Source organism: Bipolaris maydis (assembly GCF_028858645.1).
Source record: "Bipolaris maydis strain C4 unplaced genomic scaffold PSV08scaffold_1, whole genome shotgun sequence".
Taxonomy (NCBI): domain Eukaryota; kingdom Fungi; phylum Ascomycota; class Dothideomycetes; order Pleosporales; family Pleosporaceae; genus Bipolaris; species Bipolaris maydis.
In genome coordinates, this window is record NW_027093857.1 from 105678 (window position 1) to 126611 (window position 20934).

Sequence of the window (20934 nt, forward strand, 5' to 3'; positions counted from 1 at the left end):
TGTGTCTAGTGTGTATAATACTTTTGCGGCGTGCACAATCGCGTTGATGCCACTATTTATATTTATGTTTAGGTGCAAGTGCAGAGTAAGATAATTATCGTAAATAATAATGTCCAGTATTATTGCGTAATGCATTTGCGTGTTCTTCGGAACATTCACTGTCTCTCTAAGGATAGGTGTCATTTCGCTTCCGGCGTATGTGGTAGGAATACAGATATGTAGAAGGCCAGTGCGAATGCTGATGGCTGTTATGGGCTAGTCCTAGCAGGAGGCTGTAGGGAGCCAAAGTTTATTATACTGCTTAGGTCTATATAAAGTAGCTAAGGTCTAGTGTCTTCTTATAGTGCCCGTTCTTTCATTAGGCTAAAGTAGGGTAAGTATATAACCTACCCCATAACAATGGCCTTGCCGAGCCCAGTAGTATTTCCACCTCTAATTCATATGATTCTGTCTGCCTTGAGGTCTTTTGTGGCTTGTATAGCTTCCTAAGTTATCTCTATGGGCGTATGCATCGTTGCATTTGAGAAAATCCAACAGCATTTGGAGTCAATGCGCGCTGAAATGCAATAGCTTTTTCTGCCTGTCATCTAGTCCATAAGATCAAAGCTGCAATAGTTTCGTATCGTCGTAAAGTTACTTTACAAACTAGAAAACAGGATTCCTCAAACTAATGACCTAACACCATCAGTGGCTAGATGTGGACACTGGATATAGCCAATTCAGGTTAGCGTGGCCTGGAAGCCGGATGTTCACACGACGCTCGGGCAATTTTACCGAGCTTATGCCGTTGAATATCATAATCGCAAAAGAAGGTCGTGAGTCTTTGTACTACTTACCGTCATTCAGATCACACTCTACTTCCTCTTTTCTGACGCTTTTTCAAATACGTGGATCATAAACCTTGCATGATGGTGGAAATCGGAAATAACGAGGAGAGTACCTCGATGAAATTCTCTAGATCAACAATTAAACCTCATTCTACCTACCTCTAGGAACTCAACAAGGTGGCTCAATTCTCTAGGAGTAGTTGAAAGCGATTTCTCGCATTGCTTTGCTCCTACATCTTATAATTATAGGTAAGTTTTGACGATGTTTCGAAAAGTCGGTATTTGTACCAAACCTCGTACAAGCGTGTGAATGCTGTCTGTTATCTAGAGCAGAATCACAACCCAAGTCTTCACAATCACGGATTGAAAAAGTTTTCATCCCATTGTAGGAATGTCGTGTTTGAGCATGATTTCGTTGTGTCGAGAAAATACGTCACCCTAGCGTCGGACCTACTCCTCGTCAAAAGGCTTGTATAGCGGCAGTACAGCCAAGACCGCCATCCCTCTGTTCGGAAAATCAACATAGATCTGTGTGAACTTTAGATGAACCCTGCACAGCAAACTTTTCAGTTCTTCATAAATGATTTTAAAAAGCACAACATGTAGCTTATATTCTGCTTGGTAATTAATGCATTGACTTGTAGACCCACTGCTATCGGCTTGAGAAGGTGTGTTGTTTGAACCTAGGGTGTGTTTAAGTCGTTCTGAATATCTCCGGTCACTTGCATCCCTTCAGCATCACCATTCCACCCACCACTGATCTACTTTTATCTCAATTCGTCATCAAACTGCTAAACGTACGCTCTATGCTCGCTGCCGCACTGCTGGCACCTGTAACATTAGCCATATTCGAAAGCCTAATGGACGCGCCCACACACAGTCCACGGTACGACTACATTATCGTTGGCGGAGGAACATTTAGTCTCGTGGTCGCCGATCGCCTTTCCGAAGATTTCAACGTAACAGTTGCGCTTATCGAAGCTGGAGACATTGAGCTTGACAACACTAACATAACTAGCACTTCTAAATACGGAAATTCTTTTGGCACTGCTATTGACTGGTAGTACAAAAGCGCTCCCCAGATCTACGCTGGCAATGTTTTTTTGAGTCCTACAAGCAGCTAAGGCTCTCGGAGGAACAAGTGACATCAACGGTTTGTTCATGACCATGCATCAATAAACGTGTGTGATAATGACATACTGTCTTACGTATTAGGCATGACATATTTGCGAGCAGAAGCTGCTCAGATCGACCTCTGGGAGCAATTCGGAAACGAGGGTTGGAGCTGGGAGGACTTGATGCCATACTACAAAAAGAGCGAGTATATCCAGGAGCCCACTCGATCTCAAATGTTACGCAGAGCATCATTCGACCCCAAAAGACATGGTACATCTCGGCCATTAGCCGTTGGATGGACCGAAGACATGCTAAATCAGGAGACTGTATCATCAATCAGCCAGACATTCGAAGCACTCGGTCTTCCGTTCAACAAAGAACCAAATGCAGGGTCTATGCGGGGATTTACGGTATTCCCAAAAACCATTGACAGGACGAACAATGTCAGAGAAGATGCTGGACGTTTGTATTACTGGCCCATCTCGAAACGGCCTAATCTCGACGTCTTCCTCAATTCGTTTGTGGAGAGAATGGTGTGGCATCCAACTTCAAACAGCGAGGCTACCAAGCGAACTGCAAGCGGTGTTGTTTTCGTAGATCGTAATCGCACGCTTGGTACGATCTTGGCTAACCATGAGGACATCCTATCAGCCGGAAGTCTCAGGTCACCCTTGATTCTTGAGCAATCTAGGTTGGCAATCCTAGATAAGTAGCTCAATGGAAGCTTTGTGCAAAAGAAGACTGATCCTGGATTCAGCATCCTTAAAAAGCACGACATTGATGTTGTTGTTGATCTACCATTTGTTGGTGAGAACTTACAGGCCCAAACCACCACCGATATGTTCTACATCAGCAACAACAGTACCAACGCAACGGGTGCCAGTGGTTATGCAGCCTATTTCAGCGCGGATGACGTGTTCTGGGAGGGGCTTGATGCCCTTAATGCCACCGTAGCAGCTTCGATCAAGCAGTACGCTGAGATGACAGCTGATACTAGCGGTGTTGTTGATCGCTCTATTAGCGAAAGGTTCTTCCGCGCTCAGTATGATCTCATCTTCAAGAAAAAACTCTCGATTTCAGAGATTATCGTTACGCCCTCGTCAACTGGTTCTGTTACAATCGAATATTGGGGCCTTCTCCCGTTCTCCCGTGGCAGTATTTATATCAACTCGGCGAATGCTTCAGTACCGGGTGTCATCAACCTCAATTACTATATGCTTGATTACGATATACATCAACAGATAGGAAAGGCAAGGATGGCTAGGAAGTTTGCTAATAAGGCACCATTTTCTAAATCAATCTTGAATGAAATCATTCCTGGGTTGAGTAAAGTACCGAGCGATGCCTCAAATAGTGATTGGGAGAAGTGGCCGAAATCAACGTGTAAGTACAATTCCTATTTGAAAAATAATGTGATATCACGGCTAATAGGAGGGTAAATCTACAGACCGCCCCAATTTCCATTACATCTCAACAGCTGCCATGCTGCCGCAGGACCTCGGTGGTGTAGTCGACTCAAATCTTACAGTTTATGGTACCAACAACGTCCGCGTAGTAGATGCCTCTGTTGTGCCATTCCAAGTGTGTGGTCATCTGACTTCAACGCTGTACGCTATAGCTGAGAAAGCAGCCGATACTATCAAAGTTCATAATAAGTAGATTTTATATACATCACTTTACGGTGTGAAATATTGGATAAAAATCTTTTTAGTATTTACATAACGAGGAAATGTTTAAAGGGAAAGGATTTCCTTGATATTTTCATAAAGTAAGGAGTAACATTCTACACCGCACTTCCGGCACCAGGGAAGGCCTTGAACAGAGATTTGTCATACTTGACAAGCTCGGGGCACCCAAGTTCTGCAATGATTGGGTCTAGAACAGACGCCAACCTTTGCACAGCGATCAGGATGTTGCCAAACAATCCGCGGAGGATGTCGGGAGCACCTTCGCTAGCTGCCTGAAACGCCAGGCACATTAGGTTGTTTCCCTCAAGAAGTGTCTGCGCATTAAAAACGTTGCCTAAAGATCGGTGTCAAAAGTGAGCAGTTGTCTCACATGTAGTTCAGACAGAAGGATTACTTGCCTGTCAAGTCGTCGATGTCGACACCAGTGAACGAATTTGGTTGGCCGGTATTTCCACCAACTCGGATCAATTCGGGGTGGGCTACTTCAAGCGAAACGGCTTCAGCAGTGAACGACAGGATACCGTAATCATCACCGATGACGCGGCGGTACCACTGTCATGAGGGTTAGCGAGTGCAAGTGGATGGTTTTACGATAGCTACTCACATTTTCAGGAATCCTCTCTTGCCCGCGAGCCCACTTATAACTACCCTTTTCTCCAGTGACACCCTGGAATGACATGAGTGTCTTAGCATCGAGGTAGCCCTCAGGATTCTCAGCAGTGTGATTGGAGAAGAAACGGTAGGTGAATTGATATGTGGCGGGGTTTAACGCAAGGGTCTGTATCGGGCCCGAGAAGTAACGACCGTTCGTAGCAATAGAGTGCCTTGTGCGATCAAGACGGAACGCAGTCAGGACGGGAATGTCAATACCATTCTTGCCAAAAGACATAGAAAGGAGCTGTTCGAAATAGTCCAAGTTGAGAGATACCGGGTCACCACTACTAACAATGAGTTACCTTGACCATGCAACAAGAGAAAGGAATTTGAATGACATACGTTGCGTACATGTCCGATCGTGTGGGCGACCCATCAACCTCGAAGCGGTTGTGTGACGCACTCAGGCCCTGTGGTTCTCCGAGAAGTCCGAGTGATGAGACGACACCGCCTAGGAGACCACCAGTCTTAGGTTTACCACCAATCGAAAAAGAGGTGAGATCACCTGCCATGACAGCGGAGTAGACTGCCAGAAATGCAGATAGATCCAGGCCCATACCAAATACTGACTTTGTTAGCACTCCGTAGGTGAGAGAAGAAAGGCATGCAAACCCTCATTGGCGGCCGTAGTCATTTGTGTGATTGTGGAGATGCCATTTCGGGGAATATAACCGTGGTTTGCCATAACATTGATACCAGGGCAAGGTCCACGGAGATCATTGGGGCCCGGCGCAATCTGATAACGAAGTCATTAGCAAATGCAATTCCATGTTGTGTATCTCGATAGAGCCACTCACGTATTTATGGTCACCACTAGTACTGATGCGCTGAGCCTCTGCATTGAATGCACGTTTGACGTAGGTACCTGATCGTTTGCTCTCTAAATCTCTTGAAATCCTCTCCGTAAGAGCGGTGATTTCCGCAAGGGTCGTTTTACTTATGTCTCCTTTGAGCATGCTCGCAGGAAAGGCGAAGGTCGGCAATGAGAAGAGCGTTGCGATGCATAGTACTGAGACCTTCATGATTGCAACAACAGTATCAAGTGTAGAAGAGTGTGAAGGAAAGATGTGAGGTTGGAGCCAGGAAGATCCGGTCAGCAACAGCCAGGGATTGTTCAACTTTCAGGGTGGGAAATGAGTGCTGCGCACACGTGGGCCGCTACGATTCCCATCTAAATATCGTCGATATAGATGCCAACCTGGGATCAGGCACCTTCTAGCACAGCCCTAACAGCCCGCTTTACCTACTCCAAATTGGAGGGTGGATGGCCTGATGCAGAGAGATCGTCGTGGGTCCTCTCTCTGCCCGTGATATGATTGGGGCGGAGTTATACTAGAGGGTTGCAGATCTTTGCGCGATGCCTTCTGTGCAAGGGCCTTAAATCAACCGCGACCCGCTCGCGCAAGCCACAGATCAGTTCGTTCTTAGATCTGCTAGATCTAGCGACTCGTGTCAGGGAGAATAGCGCACCCAAGCGTCATGGCTGAATACTCGAGGCTTGTATTGCTGGCCCTTGTGGCTCGTCACGGTGCCTAGCATCTTTCTACAACAAACCTGCTGGCAATAATCTGACAGGCCAAGACGTACTCATCCAAGACTAGCGCGTTTGGTCTATCGGGCATGATCTCTCCAGGGATGACTAGACCATCGTCGATCATACTACTACCCCGTCTAGTCCAGCCCAGACGGATCTCAATTTCTGAGTATTTAGGCTGCCTCATCCGGTGCAGGCTTCTTAGTGGGGTCGCATCCAAGTCCGAACCTCGCGCAGGGAAGCCCGCACTACATGATTAGCGGCGAACAATGCTTTGATCAGCATTGCCTAACAGCCAAGCCAGTTGCCTGATACCCACGTACTATTCTAAGCGTCTCCACAAGCATATGTCAAGACTTACACTCCATAACTGCCGCATGGTTCTAGTTTACGTTATAGGACACGGCTCTCAGCCGAGTACCCACTACTCACGGAAAGGGGTAAATACCAGCCACTATCGAGGCGGATAACTTCTATCCGCAGCCCCATCCTCAAAGTCATTCGATATAAACTTGATCCTTGTCCCAAGTCAGCATCGTGCCGCCATGAACGCTGTTGCATATCGATATAGCTTCAAGGAGCATTCTCATCAATTTCTTCTTCTTTTTGCCACTCTTGAGTCCAATCAAAATGGGTCCTTCCGATAGTTGGGTTAGCAACCCAGACGAGAGCCATGGACCGCTTATGTCCGTCGTCACCTGGTCGCTGGTCTCCGTCGCTGCTGCCTTTTTGATTCCTCGGCTTTGCATTCGCCAGCGTCAAGGGAAGCTCTGGCTAGACGATTGCACACTTGTCGTCAGTTGGGTAAGTGCCACAACATATTACAGCAAACAACAGTTAGCTCATACGATAAAGATCTTACTTCTGGTCCAAGTTTCCATCAACCAAGCATCTATCAACTTAGGCTATGGAAGACACACATTTGACCGTAACATGACATAGGAGAGTCTTACATTTTACAACTCAGATTGCTAATATTTATGCTAGTCGACTTGCGCAATCTTGACAAATTGATGTATATTGGCGGGGCGGAACTGACAATATATACTATCGCTATTGCACTGAGCAAGATCTCTTTCGGGCTTACTTTGCTTCGGCTGACAGATGGATGGGTCAGACTCTATGTTTACTTTGCGATCTCTACACTGGCAATCTTTGCAGTCCCTGCTACCATAATACCATGGGTACAATGCAAACCGCTAGCCAAAACTTTTGTGGACTTCATACCGGGCGAGTGCATCAACAAGCACCCCTCTGTTGTGTATGGGCGTTTCCAAGCTGGTGAGCAAACAGCTCCAAAGTTTCTACTTTGATTCCTTAGCTGACTTGCGATGCAGTGTGGTCCGCACTTATGGATGTGTCTCTTGCTATATTGCCGTGGAAAATCCTTTCGAACCTGCAAATGCGCACCGCAGAGAAGATCGGTGTATGTGTCGCCATGAGTCTGGGTATACTGTGAGTTCATGCATTGCTGAATTGAACTGAAGACTGAACTAACTTCATCGAAGAGCCGGAGTCACTTCAATCATTAGATCCACATACATCGAGAAATTGACAGTACAGGATGTATCATGTGAGACATTTCAAGACATGCACCGGTTATCGCTGATAGCCACAGACGAATCGTACAAATCTATTATATGGGCAGTCGCAGAGTGCTCCATGGCCATTGTGGCTACCTCAATTCCGGTACTTCGCGTCGTTTTCAAGCATGCTCTGAACTCCGCGATCGAAGGCTACACAAGCTCGAGTAGAAGCAAATCACGAAGCAAATCACGATCGTACCCTTCCTATGCTGTGAGCTTGAAGAACCAAATGAGCACACGACAATCGAGCAAGAAAACACCAGAGATAACGGTCAGTGGAGAATGCGGTGAATCTTTGGAAGAAGTGTTTCGACATGGATCGAATGGGTCACAGAATTATCTAGAGCTAGGTGATCTGGCAGTCGACGAGCAGACTGGGCGTATCACTGCTTCGTTTCCAGAATCTGTGTCAGACCATGCCGAGCGCCATGTACCAAACTATTCTGTATGAGTTGCCCTACGATTTCCTTGAAAGAGACGGCTAAGGGGTTGTGTGTAGAGGAGCCCCATAGGCTTGTTTGTTGGTAGTAATCGTCAGGGTCAGAAAAGGGTTTACTACCAAATATGTATCTTTTCTCATGTAAAGCAGAAGAAGGATAAACAAAAGAGAAGTAGGGACTTCCTTGTATCGAATTTGTTCTTTGTGCACTGTCACTTTCATAAAAAAGCAAGAAGTTTTGAGACGCAGTCCCCAGAAGCAGCCTATCAACCTATTGACATCGTCGCATTGACAGCCTTTTCAAACAAGAAACTGATCATAGATCAACCGGGCACACTTGAGCTCGCAGTCCCGTCCCTCGTCACCTTCACCGTTGCCACATTCATGTCATGAATATTGTCAGTCTACCACGCTCGCATATTGGCATAACCACCCAGTACAACACGTGCGCTTTATGAAATTACGCAGAATCAATGATCATGACTGCCAAATTTCCAACAGCATCCAAAAAAGCGCCTGGTTTGAGATTCGCCCTGCCGCTAGCGCCTAATCTCACGGCTCCCGGTCTAACATTGTGAAACTACGCAAAGGCCGCAAGAAGCTTGGTAACTTGAAGTTATTGTCCATCGATCAAGATGAGCTTCTCATCATGATTGTTGTTTGTTGCACAGCGTTGAATAGCTCCCCAAAATTTTGAGTAGCCCACGTTCGAGTTTACGATGCTATTAAAGACGATGTTTGTCTAAGTGAAGCTATCGCTAGGTCGGCCTTTGGAATACTATGCCGTGCTCTAGCCACGTTCATTTTCAGATATTTCTTTGTCGCTGAACAAATCTGATAGCGACTCTGACTCATCACCAGCATTACTCTCCACACTGGTGCCATTAGTCTCGCATTTCGGCTTGGCATGTGAAGAATTAGATGCTAATGAAGAGCTTCTGCAACCGCTATTCAGAGTAGTCATTTATTAGCTAGTCTTATCACTATAGGACTTTTGCTTGTAGCTGCATTGAGATGATAAATATTCTGTAGTCCGCTGCCTATCTATAGGGACCAGTAGCAACACTAAAAGAGATGGGTAACAATAGAAGGAAAACGAGTTGCTCAATTCGACACTAACTACACAGCATTAAATAGAATTTAATGTATAACAGAGTTGCTATTCGCACTTATACAACTATCTTACGCTTGAACAAGCGTAGTGTGGAGACATAGAGATTAGTATGTATATCATATCCTTGATTGCATTGGTAATGTCATAAGGGCCTAGTTTTGAATTTATCTCTTGCTATAAACTCCTTTGTGTAAGGCCCAGGTATGCACGAGTCAGCTAATTACTAGATTAGACAATCTAACCACTACTTTCTCACCTTCTTCGAACCAATTCGGCTGAAACTCAGGAACATTCGCATCTTGGTACAAGCTCACTCACCAATCATAGTAAAGCGATGAATTCGACTTTACCGAAATAAGCAGCATACCTTGACACCGCCGTGGTCAATAAAAACCACTTGACCAAGAGTTCAACATCATTTTGTGAGCATTCCTAACTCCCCACCAAACGCCTCCATCTCCGGTGCATTGCCACAATAGAACTTCTCGCCTTCGCTTGCCATCGGTATCTGTTCCGAGACATTCTTATCGACAAAGGTCCACATCTGCCAAGCATGCCTGTCAGTAAACTGAACTTGTCGCATATACCCCCTAATCTAAATCTACTCACTCGCGACCGCATCAAATGGCAACGCTTCCGCGGCAAGCTGCATATTACAATGCACGATCTCAGCTTAGAGCTTAATCATATCTGGATCAAGCCACGGGTGCACAACCCCGTTCAGCGAAGCCCGGCTCCACGACGGACTACGCCACTTAGTAACGTGCTGCTCTAAGCCTTTAGTGTTCCACAGTAAATCGCAAAGATACTTCATCCACAGTCCGGCAAGATAGTCGCCACTCAGCGCAGCCAAATAACTCTCCAAAATCGCCGTAATAGCAACGTGCTCTTCTCGACAGAAATCTTGTGCTACGTGAAAGTAGTCAACAAATTATTCCAGTACAACATAAAATCATGTTTTCCTTTTTCCGATCTCCTCCAGTTCCAGTCACTTCAGCCGCCCAGCTTTCCTTGGCGTCTTGAACATATATCTCGGAAATCCCGTTCTCCACGCCAAATCGTCCCAATCGATCCTGCTCTATCCATCGACCTGGAAACATGCCTGGCACTTCTAAAACACCTGCGAATCCATCGATAACAGGAGCGCGCGCGTTCACGCATAAAGGATGGGACACCAAAACGTTGTACAAGAATGACGAATCGCTCACGACGAACTGTACATGCGTTCGTCCGGCAAAGAATGAAGTGAAAACAGTTTGAGGTGTTTGAAATCCTGTCCCAGGAACCCGTCTTGCGCACTGGCTGTTCTGGTAGATATGTCGCATTTTAGAAATTTCCCGGATCAAGTCGTCCACGTCGTCCTGGATGATGCACAGCGAGCCGATCCAGATGAATTCGAGCCCCAGATTGTGAACGACTTTGAACGCATCGAGGATAGCTTGCGTTAGCACACCACAAGGTAAGTATTTGAAACTTTGCGCGAAATTCGCGTGCGTTGCGGCGTGGATTTGTGCGCCACCCCAGCAGTAACTTAGAGAAGCAAGGAGTCGCCTTTCATCTTGCTGGCCACCAACTCTTCTGTACACCAAGTAGAACATGTAATCTACTCTTTCTTATACTTTCAACGTGCAGCTTACTTCTAGAACCAACTAGTGCATAACAACTGCTACATGATCGTCCATGTACTTGGAGATGTCACCTAGGAAGCAGGCTGAAATGATGCTCACACAGCCAAAGGCAATGCTAACATAGTACACATACTTGTATGCCTCTGCATACGCAAGTTGGCCGGCGTACACCACTAGTTCGTATGCACCAGGTACACCCTTAATTCCCGGAAGTTCCTCGAGCAGTGGAAGAAGCGAGCTACCAGTAATTCCAATCGCTTCGCCAATAACGGAGGAAGAAGTAATGTTGAGTTTTGTGACCATGACGCCACCAATGTAGTGTGTGGCCGCTGGTACAAACTTGGCTTTGAAGCGTGTTAAAATAGTTTTCTTTGGAGTTAGGAAGGAAGCTTACAAATAAATACATTATAGTAGACGCAATAACCGATTGACCCGCCAAGAACACGAATAGCGAGGGTAAGGGCGGCGACCGTAGCGATAAGATCGTCGGGGCAGATAATAGTCGCTGTTACTATTAGCATGGCACTCGTTATCAGCAGATCAACGAAAAACTTACATATGATAGATGCTGGAACCACAATACCTCCAATTCCAAGACCTGCCAGAACTAAAATGCCCCAAAGCTGATGCAGGTTATCTACTCGGCCAATGGCAAGAGCACCACAACCGGCAGTCATGAGTATAGAAGAGACGATAAGAAGTTCCTTATTATGGCCTCGAAGCAGAGACAGCAGCCATAGCACAATGCAGGCCCCAGCAAGGATAGAGAAGCCGACTGGAAGACCGCGAATACCGACGCCAATTGGGTCATGGCCATATACATTGAATGCCTGTGTGGGCCAGAACATAAGTATGGAAAAGAAATTGGCTCCGGAGATGAAGGTGATGACAAGGGTAAGGCCCAAGATTCGTGGTTCCTGTCGCAGTCTTTTAGGAAACATAGGATGGGTTGCATATCCTTGCCAAACGACAAAAGCGATGATAAGCACGGCGCCGAGGATTAAGGGCACAAGAACATGAGCACTGTGCCATGGGTACTGGTAGCCTCCCCATTGCATACCCATCATGAATAGGATCATTCCAGCGACGGAAAGGAAACCACCGACATAGTCGATCTCAGCGAGAATCTGCTTGCGGCTCATGCCTTGGCTGTTAGCACGTGGTGGTGGATGGTAGAAGAATGCGACTAAGGCGAGGCCAATGAAAGCCCAGAGTCCAATCCAAAGTCCAATCCAACGCCAGGTCGAATGAGAGGCAATAAGCTGCGCCCATAGTACAGATGGACAAAATGGAATGATAGTAAAAACGAGGACTGCAACGTATTTACCGCGTTGCGCGGTAGGAGCCAGCTCAGATGTCACAGCCAAAGCCGTCAATTCGTTGATGCCGGCCCCTATTCCTGCAAAGACCATACCACAAATGAAGATGTTCATGTCGTGAGCAGTAGAGCAAACAATCATGCCGATGATGAGGAACGTCGCTCCGATCATCGCAACCCAGCGACGGCCGACAATATCAGAGATGGATCCAACGAAAGGGCACACTGCGGCTAACGAAAGAAGGTTTGCAAGGATGAACCAGATCCATCTATCAGTGCCGCCGATGTCGCCATAGATGTATGGAGGAACACCACCGAACAAGTAGACAGGGATCTGACTACCAGTCCACACTAGATGCAAATTAGTTAGGGTGTTGGTAGAAACAAAAGAATCACTCACAAAAGGCCATGGCAATCAAACTCATGATGCGGCTAAATGTCATTGGGGGCTCAATGTCATGATCTTCAACATCGCTGTATGTCCTCGAACCATTTTTCTCGTAATCATTGGCATGGTCAGGCACTCGCTCGTCGATTTTTACTTGTTCAACTTCCACGGCTGTGGGCTTCGATGTAGAAAGGTGCTCCGAGCCATCTAATAAAGCATGTGTTTAGTAAAGTATGAGCAAACCTGGAGTACGGCAATGCATACCGGAGCTGCTAGTATCCGCCGCCATATGCTGAATTTGAGTAGAGACCTAGAAGTTTGGAAGTGGAGCGAGCAGGAAAATGGGGCAAGATAAGGGAGTCGGTGTTGACTCTTCAGGGTTGGGTGTACCGATTTCTTAAATCACCGCCTGGCTGGGACCAAATCCAACTCGGAACGTGGACTTGGATTCGGCGACTCCACAAGAACGCCATCTCGACCCCATAGGGTGCCATCCGGCCTCCAAAAAATAAGCCCGTTGCGGGGTATACATGCTAGTAAGGGCCGAAGCTTCTCCTAGGGCTCAAGTTCACGGAGACAGGATACGAATGGGTTCTGGCCGATCACTGTGGCAATACCCCGGAGGTGCCATTGGCTGACCCACGACATAAGCGTCGGAAGCCGCGCAAGCTACTATGAACATAGCTGTCAATCAATGAGAATTTACCGCGGCATGTCGTATCGCGCCTCGCAACGTGCTACCCAACTGCCATCTCAACGTGCACTTACCTGACAACCACAAAAGGTTTAACTATGGAGGGAATTCTTCGCGAAGCCTAATAACTGCTTGAAATAATGCCTGCCACGGGTGACAAATGCTGCACTGCGCAGAAATTAACTTCGGGCAGCTTGCGTGGCGCAGGACATCCTCCGAGACGGCATGAATTGCAGAATAGGTAAATGGGTCCGGCGCTATGTCAGTAGTGCCGAACTACCCCGCATGGCAATTGCTTGACTGGACATAAGCAGTAAATAAGCACCTCGGTAGGCGATAACAAGCTTTTCGGTCATCTTGCGAGGGCTTCGGGGAGAGTGGATGCATAGAGACTTTGTGCGACCGCATCATACTACAAGTATGTACGATCATGTACCAAAGAGTTGATATATGGGGCGATCGAGCCAGACACTGGGTTCATGCTAATTAGCTCTATAAATAGGAAAGCTCTCTCCAAATTCAAATGATCTACACACAATCCGAGAATTCGCAAGATCTGCCGTCTTTTCCATTTTTGCGTAACTATACCTATCGGAAAACCTTTCCCACTCTCGCCTTGAGCACTTTGACATGCAAAGCTAGACTCTCAACTTCTTCTTGCTCCTCTACAACCGACAGGATCGTCAATGACTCTCATGCGAAGCTGAATGCCTCTTATCGAAAACAAATGCCCAAACCTCTCTCTGATACTCATAGTCGTGAATCAAAGCTCCTCGATATTTTATTAGGCCATTGCGTCATTGCCATCGACGAGAAACAAGTCGTTTCCGTCCATTTGAATCAAAATTTCTTGCGCAACAGCGGCATCGAATCGCCACTGAACACCCAGAATGATGTACGAAAGCGCATTCTAGCAGAGGCAAATATGTATTCATCCCACCTAAACTACTAACTCTATCAACATGGGAACTATCTGACATCCAGCAATGTTGTTGTTGTTGTTGTTGTTGTTGTTGTTGTTGTTTGGGGGGGGGGGGGGGGGGGGGGAGGGGGGTGAATTTTCTTCGGATCTTTCACACTTACCTTTGTAAACCATATTTCTGGATTATCGATGCGCCGAATGAGATTGCAGATGCTGCGGTGTTGTGTATTCTTCAGTATCGAGGTTTGAGACGCTGAAGAACTACAGTATCACGACGGCTCCCAGCTTTGGGTCTGTCATAAGTGTCCTTGCATACCGAGCCGGCTGGCATTGGATCTTTTGGTTCTTATCAAGTCTTTCATAATTCGTCCTCATACTATTAACTCTTAGCTTTCCTTAGACGGCACGACCTGTTACTGGCAGTGGATCATTTCCTCCGCCAAACTTGTTGGAGCAGCTTGTTCCTAAAATCATGCGCCCATGGTAGAAGGAAACGCCACAATGGTCAAATTTTACAGCTTGAATGAACTCCAAACTGGCCTTATTTATCTTCCTGATGGTATTAGTCATCTTGTTTGAACGTTTATGTCTGGGAAGCTGATCGATCGCGAGTACCGTATCGTGGCCAATAAGGACGGCATAGCTATCGACAACGAAGGAGGCGTCGACATGTCTCATTTTCCCAATCTAAGAAGATAAAGTCAGAAGCATGTTCGTGCCTAAATTTCTTGCAATGGCCTCGATGGTGGGATATGGGTGGTTTTTGCACTTTCACGCTGTAAGCATCGCTAGCCCAAACGCATGGAGGCTGAGACTCATCCATTGACTTACATATGTAATATCTTGCTATGCCCATGGTAATACAATTCATGGCTGGATTTGTTACCCAAGCATGTTTCAATGTAATTCAAGCTCTTTCTGCGATTCTGCAGCTTGCCCGAGCTTCTGAGGGCAACGCAATACATCACTTCATACCGCTTGTATTGAAGGGCGGCATCAAGAAGATCATTGTTATCTCCAGTCCCCATGCTGATCTTAGCCTCATTAAAGATATTGTCATGGAAAACAACGCGCTGTATGTTGCATTCAAGGCTGCCTCGAATGTTATAATAGCAAAGTTCAGTTCGCAGTACAAGAGAGATGGTGCGCTCACTTTCAGCGTGAGTCATGAAGCAGTGAAAGTAGGGCATTGGGATGTTCGTAGGTACTTATTTCCTTTTGTTACTTATCACGATTTCTAGATAGAAAATCAGATTTCTAACATCAATCTTGTGGCACGATACGTGATCGAGATCAAAAGACTAGGAGGGCAACGCGCAATCGAGTAAATAGAAATAATCTGATAGGTGATCGATGTAAAGGATTGATTGAAGAAGGTGCCTATCTACATGCGAAAGAAAATCACAATATATACTATGAACTAGTCACGTGACCCCACACTACAATACATGGTGAGACATAACCAGATCGAGGGCGTTGAGGGTCTCATAGAAAGGTTGTTAGAGTGTGCGCCTCGCTTCAGGGGAACGACACCCATGGGCTAGACGGTTCGGGCATTGAGAGCGATATTGGAGACAGCCACCAATGAGGGTGGGTTTTCGTGTTCTTTTGTCTCGCAATATGGAAACCAGTAGTGGATATAAATGTGAGATTGCCGTCAGCGATTCATCGTGGCCTAATGTTCGTTGCAATAAGTAGTCTGCCAATTCTTAGCTTTACTCCCTCTCTCAATATGGTGAATGTATTTTGTGGTCATTTTTCAGCTGAAGTTCAAAGCGCGATGCGGCCATGTTACTGGCTTACAAAGACGAAGTCTAGGATATTGGGATAGGCTAATGTGTCATCCCTACCTTCATGCGACCGTCACGATCCGAACTTCATTGGTCATTAATCCGGAATAATCCGCAATTTCGACCCTGATGCGTTATCTTTCAGCCGTATTCTGAAGACTAACCCCTTTGATGATCTAATCTAGTCAAGCTCGATTCGACATCAACGTGTGTACTCCAACACACGACAACACAGCAACTACAAAGTCCCGTGTTTTTGACCTGTTTGCACATCGTCTAGGAAGCTACGGCCATTTCTGTTCGATGATGTACTAGGGTCGACAAGGGAGCGGTGCTATTTCTCGCCAGACAGTGTCTTGCTAGAAAATCTATACGAACAATCCAGAAGGGAGCGCACTTCTTCATAGCGCCTTCGTGAAATCCTCGTAGGCTTTCTTTCCAGGTTACGAAGCGAAGAATAAGTCATGTAAACAGTGTAGCGAGGGAGCGTCTTTCATCCCTGTCTTGCCCTCGCCTGCAGGCTATGAACAGCTTTTAGAGCCTAAATTTCCCATCATTGTTTAACAACCTACTTGTTATTTTGAGTTTGCGCTAAGCCGAATATATGTGGAAAAGAGGTATTCTCTTTATATTATACCTAGTAAACACAAAAGCGCGACTACGTTTGGCACATCGCGTTCATTCCGGCAGAGCCTGCTAATCCTTAAAGCGCAGATCTAGCCCTCTACTACGGCCATCTCTCGAACATAAGCAGTTAACATGTCCTTCATCTCCATATAGCTACCCAAGTAGATGCCATAAATAGCGAGATTAACAGTCCTAATGTGGAATCTTCAACGTGAATTGTTAGCTAAGTAACTTCGAACAGTATAGTCCTTCCAAGAAGTCTGTACGTAATTGTGGCCTTCTTAGGGCTATCAATTCAGTATGTGGTATTTTTAGCCATCTAGATACGATAACGCAAGTGCCGAAGAGGCTAACCTCTGTGTAGCTAAATAACAACACCTACCATTGCCTTTCACGTACGTCCCCAAGCCTTGGCCCTTCCACTAATCTGGATCTTGAAGCTGTATCCTTTTTGCTAGCGCAAGTTACCAAGATCCAGGTTATTGCTGACAGGGACTAATCATAGTTAAGAACAATGATAAGCTCTCTTACATAACAACCTAAGAGCTTGTGCGCACAGAGACAAGCTGAACATAAGCCTCGTCCACACATAGCTCCAATGTATATTAGTCCTAAAGCATAGTCCTTGAGCGAAAGCATCCGCTTATCAATAAGCTACGTCTTGACAATCCTAGCATGTTGCAAGCATCACAAACTTAGTTTGAACATGTCAGACCTATCAAGGTGATGACGCAATCGTCAAGTGCGTAGACTGGAGCCAACACCAATGACTATCATCGGCCTTGGCTCCTCATTTTTATTTATGCGTGAACTGTTGGTATGATCATTAAGGCACTACGCGGCCTGGCGTTGCTGGCGATGCTGTTTGCGCCGCTGGGCGATGCGGGGTTATTATATAACGCTCCACCAACTGATAAGAGGAGCAACACAGTTTTCAGGACTTTGAGACAAAATCAGGTGTCTCGCACTGAAAAATTCTATGAACTCTTAACTTTCTGATTTATCTCTCCTGTACAATGCTTTCCTAGAGCCTGCAACATTAGAACTGTGCTTGTACCGTAGTATTTTTATGAAAAGTGTTCGAATCCACACAAATTCGACTCCAGGATCAGTGAAATGCGGGGTCAGTAGCAAGTTGGTCCTGCTTTGTTTTTCTTAACCAGGCTTTTGTTAATGCGAGGGTGCCTTGCTACCCCACCTTCACCAATCGTGCATTCGAACTAGAGGATTACTAAAAGTATCAAATCCAACTTACTATGCATCTCATGTACAGCCCATGCAAGAAAGCAGCAGTGGCCAATGAAATTTAGTTACCGTACTCAACGGCCCCCGCCTCTTTCCAATGGTTCACAAACGCAGAAAAATGACGTCGTTGGCGTTCTTCGGCCTTTGGTCAGGAGAGGGGGAAAGGTAAATACATGATGCGTGCCACCTGTTTCCACTGCTTCCGTGAATGATTATTTACTTTGACTAATATCGCAATACAATTGAATTTGAAGAAAGAATGGCAGACTTGAAGACACAAGAGGGAACCACCAATCGTCCGGATGAGTGGAAGATTGAGCAGGGATTGTCCGGAGCTAGCCTCCCTGTTCTTGACATGACTGGCCCTGAGACGCTTCAAATACCTCCCCAAGTATTTGGTGAACTGACCAAAGATGAAGAAGCTATCAAGGCCGTTGGTGATCGTGACAAACTATTTGTTCGTGAGAGGAAGGGTTGGGTAGGGTAAGTGAGAATAATTAGGGCTTGTATTGAAACGATCCATTAAAACCATTTATAGGTTTGTAGAGTGGGAAGATCATCCTGACAAGAAATTGGCGGCACACAAGATCCTGACTGCACAAACATTCCCACCAAATCCAGAGTTCCAGTTAGGCCCTATTCCAGGAACGAACCCTGTACTTCCTGGAACTCACTGGAAGATGTGGCATCATGCTGTCGGTGGTGAGCTCACTCAAATCCCAGAAGATTCCTGGGACATTGTTTTGAAAGAGAAGCATCCTGACATGCTTCACCTATTACAATTCCCATATAATGGAGAGCCACCTAAGCGACTGGTTACTGCTAAAGAGATTACACCAAACTCGTTGCATTTTGTCAGAAACCATGGCGGTATTCCGATTATTGACAAAGCCGACTATAGCTTCATGATCGACGGCCTTGTCAAGACACCACGTTCGTTCACTCTAGATGAGCTCATGGATCAAACCAAATTCCCTCGCATTGAGAAAGTGGTGACGATACAATGCTCCGGTACTAGACGCATTGAACAGATTCTGAAGTATCCCGGTCAAGGTGACGAAGTTCCACAAGCCCCTTGGGCGGAAGGTGCAATCAGTACCGCTAGCTATGTGGGTGTCAGCCTCAAAAAGGTCATCAAGGCTTGCGGTGGGTTGATCGACGGTGGGAAGCACCTTGAGTTCTATGGCGCCGATACCTACTTCAAAGACGACAAAGTCATGAATTATCTTGTCAGCGTCCCTTGGTCTAAAGTCAAGGCAAACGAAGTCCTCTTAGCATGGGAGATGAACGGAGAGCCACTCCCTCGCATTCATGGCTACCCTCTCCGACTCGTTGTCTTGGGCTACATCGGTGCAAGAAGTGTGAAGTGGGTGTATCGGATCAAAGCCATCGACAAGCCATCCCGGGCGCCTGTGCAAAGCCAAGAGTATCTCTATTTTCCCCAGCAAGTCGGCAAGCATAATCTGAGATTGACAGACGGGATCCAGATCCAAGAAATGCCGGTCAGTTCAGCAATCATGTCACCATGGACAAAGCAGGTGGTCATTCACAACGGCAAGATACGATGCAAGGGTTGGGCCTACTCTGGCGGAGGTCGATGGCCAGAACGCGTCGAGCTTTCGGCGGACGGCGGGTTTAACTGGTACACAGTCCCTGTCGAAAACATGTCCAAGAAGCGCAAGTGGACCTGGCGTACCTACGAGTTCGATCTTCCGTGTGACGTTGAAGGTTGGGTTGAGATTGTGTGTCGATGTTGGGACAACGCACTCAACACACAGCCTCCTGACGTCCGAACCGCTTGGAACTGGGGCTTGCATGTCACTAGCTCCTGCCATCGTATCTCGGTGTATAGTGTCAACAAGTCTAGGCCCCTAACCAAGGCTCGCCTTGAAGAGTTTGAGAAAGCCAAGATTCCTTTCGCGCCCATCACAGTACCGCTTGTGTTTCCAAGTCAGACATGGGAGGCCTATGAGAAATACTGGCAGGATTATGATCCGCGCGACGCCGATGATTTCTGAGTCCATTAGTATGTGATGAGTATTCTTCTGCCTACATGTACTTACTCGGCACAGAGGAACTATTGGATACCAGGAATTTTCGTTAGCTGTGATTCAGATGCACTGGTTGAAACGGCCAAGTTTTAACGAGTTGATAAATGTCATATAAATCTTAGCCAAAGAGGTACTGATGAGCCTCAGAGGAGGTCTGACTTAAGTGCCTCGGGCCATCCGTTTCATCTCCTGCAAAGCTCTTAGTTCTATGTAGATCAGAGAAAATTTGTCCGACAATACGCCGTTTCCTTACGTATGTATCCTACATCAGAACGCGTGTCGAAAGCGTTCCCATGTTTTATTCTTCAACAGCAATTCAAGTAGTGGCAAAGAAAGAAGCGCTAGTGCTAACATTTCAATACTTCAAGCTTGTGCTCATAGGAGTCATGGTCTTAAATACCGAGCGATTGAAGCATAAAGGACTGCCGATCCAGATCGAATGCGGAACCAAAGAAATACGTTTTAGTACTAGTGATAGATAGGTACGACCCGGCGGTTCCGCATCGTCGGCGATCGATAAAAGTATCTATGCACCATACAAGCTTATTCACAAAGCATCAACTCTCCGGTTGATTGCGCATACTATAATTGTGCTCTCTCGGTACTTCTTTGCTTCCCTGACCTCCCATAAGGTTCCGGCTTCAATATTTTTCCTTGTTCTTACTTTGATAAGCCCTATGGCTCTGCGAAATGACAACACGACCGCCAAGCTACACTAATACGAAAGTACTGCCGAAACACGTCACGCTTAGTAGTAGCAGTAAGAGCAGTGTGTATCGCGTTAGGCATCCTTGAATTCAAGTTGAGTGATTGGTATTTTGAGCAGCGCTCTGACTTGGCTTTCGAGTGTTTGCGCTCCCGGAAGAAGCTTAGCTCTGACAGGTGCTACTAAAGCCCGCGCCCTCGTTATCGAAGTAAGCGTTCCAGATTAAAAACCCAAGCCACAGCGGCTCGTATCATTGTCGCCCGTTTTCAATGATCGTGAATGGCAACTTCAATCGAGGTTTCTGCTAGGACCTCTCTTTATGCTATTGATCAGATGTTCGAGGCAGTGATGGGAACCGTGACACGCCCCGCAGCAAGGGCTTACACACCCAGGTAACAATCGGGAAAATACATCTCGATGGCGTTTTGGAGTCAGCATGGAACGTCCATACGGCTCGATAGCGCTTACTCGGTTACGGAAACATATCACTCCGACGATCCAATGATTTCTGATCGTGACCTTGGAGAGGACAATGAAGGCGTGACAAGATGCGTTGAGCAAAGACACACGATCTAGGCTGGTTATGCAGAATATAAATACATGCTTC

The 20934-nt window shown here is 46.4% G+C and overlaps 6 protein-coding genes across 6 annotated transcripts; 4 read left to right on the forward strand and 2 right to left on the reverse strand.

Annotated features, from left to right (window-relative positions):
- Nucleotides 1-1687: 1687 nt before the first annotated feature.
- On the forward strand, nt 1688-3602 carry PSV08DRAFT_367002 (uncharacterized protein; the record flags this gene model as incomplete). The annotated part of the gene is made up of 5 exons (XM_014219409.1): nt 1688-1890; nt 1970-1980; nt 2043-2634; nt 2701-3326; nt 3391-3602. 5 exons carry the CDS (start codon nt 1688-1690, stop codon nt 3600-3602), a joined length of 1644 nt encoding a protein of 547 aa, XP_014074884.1.
- A 124-nt stretch (nt 3603-3726) lies between these two features.
- PSV08DRAFT_367003 (Chloroperoxidase) lies at nt 3727-5307 on the reverse strand (the record flags this gene model as incomplete). Its single annotated transcript, XM_014219408.1, has 6 exons — nt 3727-3965; nt 4054-4183; nt 4236-4569; nt 4628-4850; nt 4898-5021; nt 5083-5307. The coding sequence occupies 6 exons, from the start codon at nt 5305-5307 to the stop codon at nt 3727-3729; spliced, it is 1275 nt and encodes a 424-aa protein (XP_014074883.1).
- A 1142-nt stretch (nt 5308-6449) lies between these two features.
- Nucleotides 6450-7856, forward strand: PSV08DRAFT_345748 (uncharacterized protein; the record flags this gene model as incomplete). The annotated part of the gene is made up of 6 exons (XM_014219407.2): nt 6450-6623; nt 6675-6747; nt 6807-7100; nt 7157-7274; nt 7328-7392; nt 7438-7856. 6 exons carry the CDS (start codon nt 6450-6452, stop codon nt 7854-7856), a joined length of 1143 nt encoding a protein of 380 aa, XP_014074882.2.
- A 1517-nt stretch (nt 7857-9373) lies between these two features.
- Nucleotides 9374-12581, reverse strand: PSV08DRAFT_406283 (fungal trichothecene efflux pump-domain-containing protein; the record flags this gene model as incomplete). The annotated part of the gene is made up of 6 exons (XM_014219406.1): nt 9374-9502; nt 10629-10930; nt 10981-11091; nt 11143-12255; nt 12305-12499; nt 12557-12581. 6 exons carry the CDS (start codon nt 12579-12581, stop codon nt 9374-9376), a joined length of 1875 nt encoding a protein of 624 aa, XP_014074881.1.
- A 2196-nt stretch (nt 12582-14777) lies between these two features.
- Nucleotides 14778-15236, forward strand: PSV08DRAFT_345750 (uncharacterized protein; the record flags this gene model as incomplete). Its single annotated transcript, XM_014219405.2, has 2 exons — nt 14778-15068; nt 15150-15236. The coding sequence occupies 2 exons, from the start codon at nt 14778-14780 to the stop codon at nt 15234-15236; spliced, it is 378 nt and encodes a 125-aa protein (XP_014074880.2).
- A 2532-nt stretch (nt 15237-17768) lies between these two features.
- Nucleotides 17769-19972, forward strand: PSV08DRAFT_212941 (Oxidoreductase, molybdopterin-binding domain-containing protein). The gene is made up of 2 exons (XM_014219404.1): nt 17769-18053; nt 18109-19972. The coding sequence occupies exons 1-2, from the start codon at nt 17830-17832 to the stop codon at nt 19586-19588; spliced, it is 1704 nt and encodes a 567-aa protein (XP_014074879.1). The 5' UTR covers nt 17769-17829; the 3' UTR covers nt 19589-19972.
- Nucleotides 19973-20934: the final 962 nt, after the last annotated feature.